The sequence below is a fragment of the Bufo gargarizans genome, chromosome 2, assembly GCF_014858855.1.
Source record: "Bufo gargarizans isolate SCDJY-AF-19 chromosome 2, ASM1485885v1, whole genome shotgun sequence".
NCBI lineage: Eukaryota > Metazoa > Chordata > Amphibia > Anura > Bufonidae > Bufo > Bufo gargarizans.
This window is the reverse complement of record NC_058081.1, coordinates 150347192-150354967: the sequence shown is the minus strand read 5'-3', so window position 1 is coordinate 150354967 and position 7776 is coordinate 150347192. Positions and strand designations below refer to the sequence as shown.

Sequence of the window (7776 nt, the reverse complement as noted above, 5' to 3'; positions counted from 1 at the left end):
CTGATCCTCCCAGCCAGTTCTCACTTTCCTGACTGCATTGCTGACATTCTGTATACCCCATGTCACCACTTCAGCCAGTCACTGGCCTGGGCAGTCATATGCCGTATACTGCTGAGGCCAGTGACCTGGTCTGTACGGAATGTCATTATAGCCACCAAGAAGATGACGTCAAAGCTGCAGGACTGAAGCGCTTTACTGGAAGCCGCCAGGGAGAAAATCAGTGAGTATGACTTCTTTTTGTTATTGTGTCACATCTGCCACTGCTGCCAGACTTCATTTGGACGACCCGTTTAAATAACCCAATTTGGTCAATATTGAGAGCGTATACTGAAATAACCAATTATTACTCATTCAGTTTATGTGTTTTTCAATGTACCCTGGTAACAGTCGATCTAGGAATGCACTGGGCATAGCTGTCTAATTATTATACATCTACCGTTACGGGCAGTGTGGTGAATGGAAACGCGTCACCTATAAAAATAAATTCTGCCAGTTAAAAGCAGATTATAAAACATATCCTTTTTTCAAATCTGTTTTTATTTTCCGATTGCAGATTCTTTTATTCTATTTTCTGAACATGATTATGGGGGCGGCCATCTTGCCCGAGCTGTTCTTTACATTTAGAGATATGATTTACAGCAATGGACAGGAGGGAACTCATTGACTTCTTATGGAAGAGTTTTCTAGGCATGTTCTGTGACCTGTGCAGAGGTATCTATTTATCATTTTATAATAATAATAACCTTTATATAGCGCCAACATATTCCGCAGGGGGTTCATGTACAGTCATAAATAACATAGCAACAGACAAGTCAACAATTAAAACAAGAGGAATGAGAGCCCTGCTCACAAGAGCTTACAATCTCTAAAGAGACCGAGGTGACACAAAAGATAACAAGTGCTTGATTTGTGCAATGGTCCAGCCATCTTAACATACTAGGAGAGTAAATCTATCTATCTATCATTCTAATCCTGTCTGTAACAATAAGCAGATAACTGCAGTATTTAGGAAGTTGCATAGGTAGCTTTTCACTAATTTAATTTTGTTATCAGAATCAATCCCATGATGAGCTGGCACATTCTAATAATAAAGCATGGCGAATCTCTCAGCAGAATAGGATATTCCATACTCATTGTATACTATAGAAAGATTCCTAGATCTCTAGAAGAGATTTGTTTCTTTCTTTTATACAAGACACCTTAGAATAAATATTTATGTCTTTGTTACAGTGTTCAGTATAACAATAATGTTTTATTATGTACGGATTAGGAGAAATGTCTATTAGGGTCCATTCACACGTCCGTTTTTTCTTTCCTGATCTGTTCCGTTTTTTCAGGAACAGATCAGGACCAGATCTGGACCCATTCATTTTCAATGGGTCCTGGAAAAAATCGGACAGCACAATGTGTGCTGTCCGTTTCCGTTGTTCCGTTCCGCATGTCCGTTTAAATATAAAACATGTCCTATTCTTGTCCTGAAAAATCGGATCCTGGTACAATACAAAGTCAATGGATCCGCAAAAAACGGATGACATTCGGATGTCATTCCGTATGTCATCCGTTTTTTGCGGATTCCGTTCCTGGAAACACATAACAAATTTTTTTTTTTTTTTTTTTTTTTTTTTTTTTCAAAGAAATTCAAACAACTTTATTTGATTATTGAAATGTATACATGTGCCGTTTTTTGCGGATCCGCAAAAAACGGATGACATACGGAAACATTTTCAGGAACAACGGATCCGCAAAAAACGGACCGTTTTTCAGGATGAAAAAAAACAGGACGTGTGAATGGACCCTTAGTCTAACTTTTCCTGCGTAGCTTAACAATACTTTACTGCCCTCTACTGGGATAATATGATCACTACATTTACTAGTGAAGCAATTCAGAAGGCCCCTGTTTCCAATAGAGAACAGAATCAGCACAGGAACCTTTGTCCTGTTTTTCATTTTTACATGTACTAGGGTATGGTTCTGTTTCTGTGAATCTTTCATGCTGATCAGAACTGGGTCTTAATGTATACTTCAGGTAGAGACACTTGCACATTTTTGATCAGTGGGAGCCCCTGATATCTGAACACCTGAGAGGATGGGGTACCCCTAACTGTAATGAAACTTTAATACATATGAAACAGATTTGATGTATATAGCCAGTGCTGTCCTTACATGCACTGAAAAAAAAGATATCTTCGTAGGCAGCATTGGGTCAATGCAGTTGTCAGGCACAGGTCAGGCAGCGGAAGGTCAAAATCCAGGAATCAGGCAGAAGACAGTACATGGGCAAACAATCAGATACATCACACGTTTGCAGAAACTAGCATGTACAAAATCTATTGCTCATGAACCATCTCACTAGGGAAAGTGCTTGAAGTACCCCGAGGTTGCCAGCCATTGGCTGGTGAAGAATAGGATACATACGCTGGCCCTTAAATAGCCGGAGAAGCCATGCGCCCTATCGGTAGAGTAAGACAGCAGAGACACCTCTGGCGGTCGGACTCGCCGCAAGGAGACTATGGGACACCAGCAGGTCCAGCCCACCAAAAACAGTGGTGAGAATTGAGCAGAGTGGCGCCATGCCCGCCCGAGGTAGTGGAGTGGCGGAGGATATGGGCCGCTGATATAACAGTACTTCCTCTTATGTCCCCTCTTCTTTAGTCTGGACAGTTACAGTCGTTTTTTCAGCAGAGCAACAGCAGGACCAAAAGATGGGCACGCAGGCATGACAAAGTACAGTTATCAGATCTGTGTCTAGTAAAGTGCTGTGCACCATGTCTCCATCACAGGCCAAGGACAGATTTATAGCAGCTGCAGGAAAGCAATGAATGTTCCTATTCAATAACTGCAAGCAGAGATCCTAATAACTGAGAACTTGATATAGCAAGATTGTAAAATTATAGACTCTTTCACTATATACAAAGAATAACCTTTCCTTGCTGAAAGCGGAGTATCCCTTGAAGGATTACAGAAGCCACTGCTATATTCTGTACAGTAAATGTGTAAATGTGATCTGATGGTTCAGTAATGGCGTCTTCTATGTCACAGATGCTTGTTCTACTTGGGCTGGAATACATGAGCTGCGGGGACTTTGATCAATTCCTGCGGATGAAGGGGCGGCTTGACATCCCCAGTGCAAGGTAAGGCTGAATAAAATTTTGCTGTCCCTATATACGGTCCTCTCCCATCTCCGCCATCTATTAGGAGAATAGTGTAACCAGTGGTTACAAAACTTAGTGTTTGAAATTTAAGGGCCTATAATTTTATCTTCAATACATTATTAAATGTTAAGTTTTAACTTAAATAAGCTACCCATTATTTGTTAATATATTCTTTTGGATCTATAGGGTCTAGCAAATTAGACATTACCATAGTCTGACCGACTATAATCGGTTGTGTTAACACTGAATAAAAACCTCAGCTAAACGGTTAGAAAATGACATAAAATATTAGATCCAGTGTCCGGCCTCATGCACATCACGCTGATGAGATCTGCTCCCCTATTTGTCTGCTCTCTTCAAAAGAAGAATGGAAGACTGAGAGGGGAAACGTTCCTCCAGAAATGTCAGGGAATGTTTCCCCTCTTCTTTGTGCTGTGATCCTTCTTCTGATAGTAAAAGACAAAGAAGAGAACAAATCTCCCCAGTCTGATGTGAAGGAGCCTTAATCACATTCCCAGGTATTAAAGGAGTTCTCCGGGAATGGTTATTAATGACCATCAGCAACCCATTCTAGAACATGACTAGGACTGGTCCATGTGATTTTAAGCCACCCTGTAGCCCTGGCCATAAGACACATTTGACAGTGATAAGAAACATTTTGTGTCTCCTATTCTAGTGACTGTTAGGAAAGAGTCTTATGTGTTAGGGTACTTTCACACTTGCGTTTTTCTTTTCCGGCATAGAGTTCCGTCACAGGGGCTCTATACCGGGAAATAACTGATCAGGCATATCCCCATGCATTCTGAATGGAGAGTAATCCGTTCAGTTTGCATCAGGATGTCTTCAGTTCAGTCGTTTTGACTGATCAGGCAAAAGAGAAAACCGTAGCATGCTACGGTTTTATCTCCGGCGAAAAAAACTGAAGACTTGCCTGAATGCCGGATCCGGCATTTTTTTCCATAGGAATGTATTAGTGCCGGATCCGGCATTCAAAATACCGGAATGCCGGATCCGTCCTTCCGGTCTGCGCATGCGCAGACCTTTAAAAATGAAAAAAAAAAAAAAAAACGGATCCGTTTTGCCTGATGACACCGGAAAAACGGATCCGGTATTGCAATGCATTTTTCTGACTGATCAGGCATTTTTCTGACTGATCAGGATCCTGATCAGTCAGAAAAATGCCTGATCAGTCAGAAAAAATGACATCCGTTTGCATACAGTTTGCCTGATCAGGCAGTCAGTTCAGGCAACGGAACTGCCTGCCGGAATCAAACAACGCAAGTGTGAAAGTACCCTTATCCTCGCATTATATTCATTTATTTACTTTTCTGACAGATTCTATGCCGCTGAGCTTGTGTGTGGCATCCAATATCTCCATTCTAAGGGCATCGTCCACAGAGACCTCAAGCCTGAGAACATCCTGGTGGCTGAGACCGGCCATATTAAGGTCACGGATTTCGGTCTCGCACTTGAGAACATGCTTGGAGACCGCACAGCCACCGAATATGCTGGGACAAAAGGCTATGTGGCTCCTGAGGTGAGGAAAAGGGAGTTTTCATCATTTTCACTGATACATTTGTATTGAAGGGGTTCAGAATACTGATCGCACAGCCTTAGGATAGGTCTTCAACATCAGATCGGTGGAAGTCTGACTTTTGGCACCCCTGCACTTTACCTGTTTGATGGGGCCACATTGATTGTGTGGGGGCTTTATTACCTTCACATCATCTACTGATCTCAGGGATCAGCTGTTATTGCCAGGGGAAGCTCAGGGTGGCCATTCATTTCCACTGCAGTGGATTCTGGTGGAGAAACCTAATATTGCAATAGGCCCATTCTAATGAATGAGTGAGGTTACTTCAGATGACTTTGTGGTTGCAGTTTATCTGCTGCTGGATGGAGGCAGAACATCTTGGCCTCATCCAGTTAAACACATTGTGTGACTCCATTCTACACTATGCTGGCAATCGCCGAAGCCTGAGCCCCTACAATAGTAGTCTAAGTATAAGCTGTGTAGTCACTCTTCTCTCCTTCCTGGCAGATGCTGGCTGAGAAGGAGTATGGTGTCGGAGTGGACTGGTATTCATTTGGTGTCATCTTAAATGAAATGATTACCAGCAAGTGTACTTACCATCCTAAACGGTTTGACACAACACGCTCCAGTGCTAAAGACATCATTAAAGAGGTCAGTATGTTACTGCATAATACTACTGTATTTTATACAATGTTACATGACATCCTGTGATGGAAGACATCTCCCCCTATAATACTCCATAGTGCACCATGATCTCCTTCACTAATACTCACCACTGTAGTGTTTAGGAGGGGGTCGCCCCTCAGAGGTGCTGCTAGAAGGATAACAATACAACAACCATCATTTCTGTAGTATACAAGGTGAAAATACTGGTTTCCACAAGAGAGGATGCCGAGTAGTCACCCCTGGACCCACAACCTGACCGGAGCCAACACAGACTCGGCAATAGCGCAATGTCTGACAAGAGTTAGCATTGAGGCAGACATTATAGTCGGTCTCCCATGATAAAATTTTTTAGAATAGCTTAGTCCACTCCTCTGAGCTTATGTAACAAGCAGCCACAGATTTCTAAAATCTCCCATTGCTGACACTACAGCCTGAGACCAGCATTTAGACAGAATAAACACTGGGGCAGATTTATCTAAACTAGCCGAAGAGAAAAGTGGAGAAGTTGCCCATAGAAATCAATCAGATTGCAGATTTTATTTCCCAGCTATTCCCTGAAAATGCTAGATTTGGAATGGGATTGGTCATTGTGCTCAAAGATCGTTATAGTCACTAATTGCATTTCTCATTTTCAGCTCCTCCAGAGAGATCCTGCCAAGCGCTTAGGAGTCCCGGTAACATCCGAGGCCATCATTTCTTCCAGCATATTGACTGGGTCTCTGTGGAAGCCCTTCGGATGTCCCCACCACACATCCCTGTAGTAAGTACATGAACAGAACGTCTACACTTCATACACTGTATATGATTCTCAATGTCAGGGGCTTGATAGGGGGACATGTTGGCAGGTGATAAGAAGGGGGGCAGAGCCACCAAACAGTAGCAATTGTCACAGAACATGGAGGCTTGGGGATTGGGCCACTGAACTCCAGATCCAGGAATCCATGTCAGCATACAGATCTTTTATGTGCTTTCACTAGTTCACACCTTGAATGTATTTTTGTAGGTAAAGTAATAATTATATTTGTAACAAATAATTCTTGAATGAAGCTGGTTGGAGGCAGACCCCTGTAATGAGTGTAGACTACTACCCTAATTTGGCATTTAATATGCTTTATACTTCTCTAGAAAAAGTATATCTTATTACAGTGGAGGATGAGTACATAAGGTGATCATATTACATGTTCAAAATACAACCAGCATAAGCTTCATATCAGGTCAATGACCAATTGTGATGATCGTATCCTCATTTTTTATCTATTTCTTTTTCTTGTAGCCATCTATACCTCAACGCTGTTCCACAAAATTCAACCTGGACACAATAGAGGCAGCAGCCGCCAAGGAGGGACCTTTACCATTAAAACATCAGGCCATTTTCAGAGGGTTTTCATTTGTCACCTGGTAAACCCTCCACCAGCTCTAATGTCACCAGAGCAAAATGTCCTCCTGAGCTCCTGGATAGGTTGAAGAATGGATCCAGGTATATAGATAGAAATAAGCAGTGCTCCTATACAGCTGTAAAGATTTCCTAATGATTCAAGATTTCAGGTGCTCCAAATGTGAAGCTCAAATTTTATGAGCATTAAATGGTTGTGTAAAATCCCTAATCTTCACATGTAGCACGAAGTCATTGTATATTATACCACATTATTAGGTATCTGTATTGATTCATCCTGTCATGTATACCACAGTATGAAGACCATGTCAGGATGTGACTTATCTGACTGCCATGCGTGGAGTCGGGAAGGAATTTTTCCTCATCTGAAGCTGATGGCTGAGGCTCAGTAAGGTTTTTTCACCTTCCTCTGGATTAATAATATCTGATCCAGGGAAATAGTCTGGCTGCCCTAAGCGGAGTCGGGAAGGAGTTTTTCCCCTACAGGGTTTTTTTTCGCCTTCCCCTGAATCAATAAAAGTCAACGGATTTAACATATCCTTGACTTTAATTTAGAATTTACACCAAAACATCTGTCCCATCATTAATAAAATTATAAATGAAATAAAATTCTCTATTCCCCCCTATATCGTTGTGTGCCTGGTTTTATTTCCACTGACTACCACGTGCTCAGGGCTGGATATCGCTGGTCTTATCATATGATCACATCTTAAGCTTCTGCTCTTTACTTTCTGTAAGTTAATTCATAGTAAAGACAATTAATATCCAATATTCATCTGTTCTCACATTTATACAAAAACATCCTCACAATTGAGATGGGGGCACAGAGAGCCGAAAAATAAACCTGGTTGTGAACTGTCTGTAAATGTACTGACAATTTACAACCATGCTGAGCAGTGTCCAAATATACAATACGAGCAAATACTGAGGAATGAGGATTACACACAGTATAAGAACAATGGAAGTGGTACTGTGCAGTGTCCAAATATACAGAATAAGAGCAGATACTGAGGAACTCTTTTTAATTTTAT

At 41.6% G+C, this 7776-nt stretch overlaps 1 protein-coding gene across 1 annotated transcript; it reads left to right on the top strand.

Moving 5' to 3' along the window:
• The first annotated feature begins 638 nt into the window (after positions 1-638).
• On the top strand, positions 639-7059 carry LOC122929623 (protein kinase C delta type-like). Its single transcript, XM_044283259.1, has 7 exons — positions 639-711; positions 3040-3131; positions 4488-4689; positions 5194-5337; positions 5988-6112; positions 6626-6829; positions 7041-7059. Exons 2-6 carry the CDS (start codon positions 3040-3042, stop codon positions 6672-6674), a joined length of 612 nt encoding a protein of 203 aa, XP_044139194.1. The 5' UTR covers positions 639-711; the 3' UTR covers positions 6675-6829; positions 7041-7059.
• The last annotated feature ends 717 nt before the right edge of the window (positions 7060-7776 follow it).

Excerpts from the sequence above, each read along its gene's own strand:
- LOC122929623 (XM_044283259.1), top strand. The coding sequence starts at position 3,040 with ATGCTTGTTCTACTTGGGCTGGAATACATGAGCTGCGGGGACTTTGAT. Across the intron at positions 4,690-5,193 it reads AAGGCTATGTGGCTCCTGAG|ATGCTGGCTGAGAAGGAGTA; the intron begins GTGAGGAAAAGG and ends CCTTCCTGGCAG. Across the intron at positions 5,338-5,987 it reads CTAAAGACATCATTAAAGAG|CTCCTCCAGAGAGATCCTGC; the intron begins GTCAGTATGTTA and ends TCTCATTTTCAG.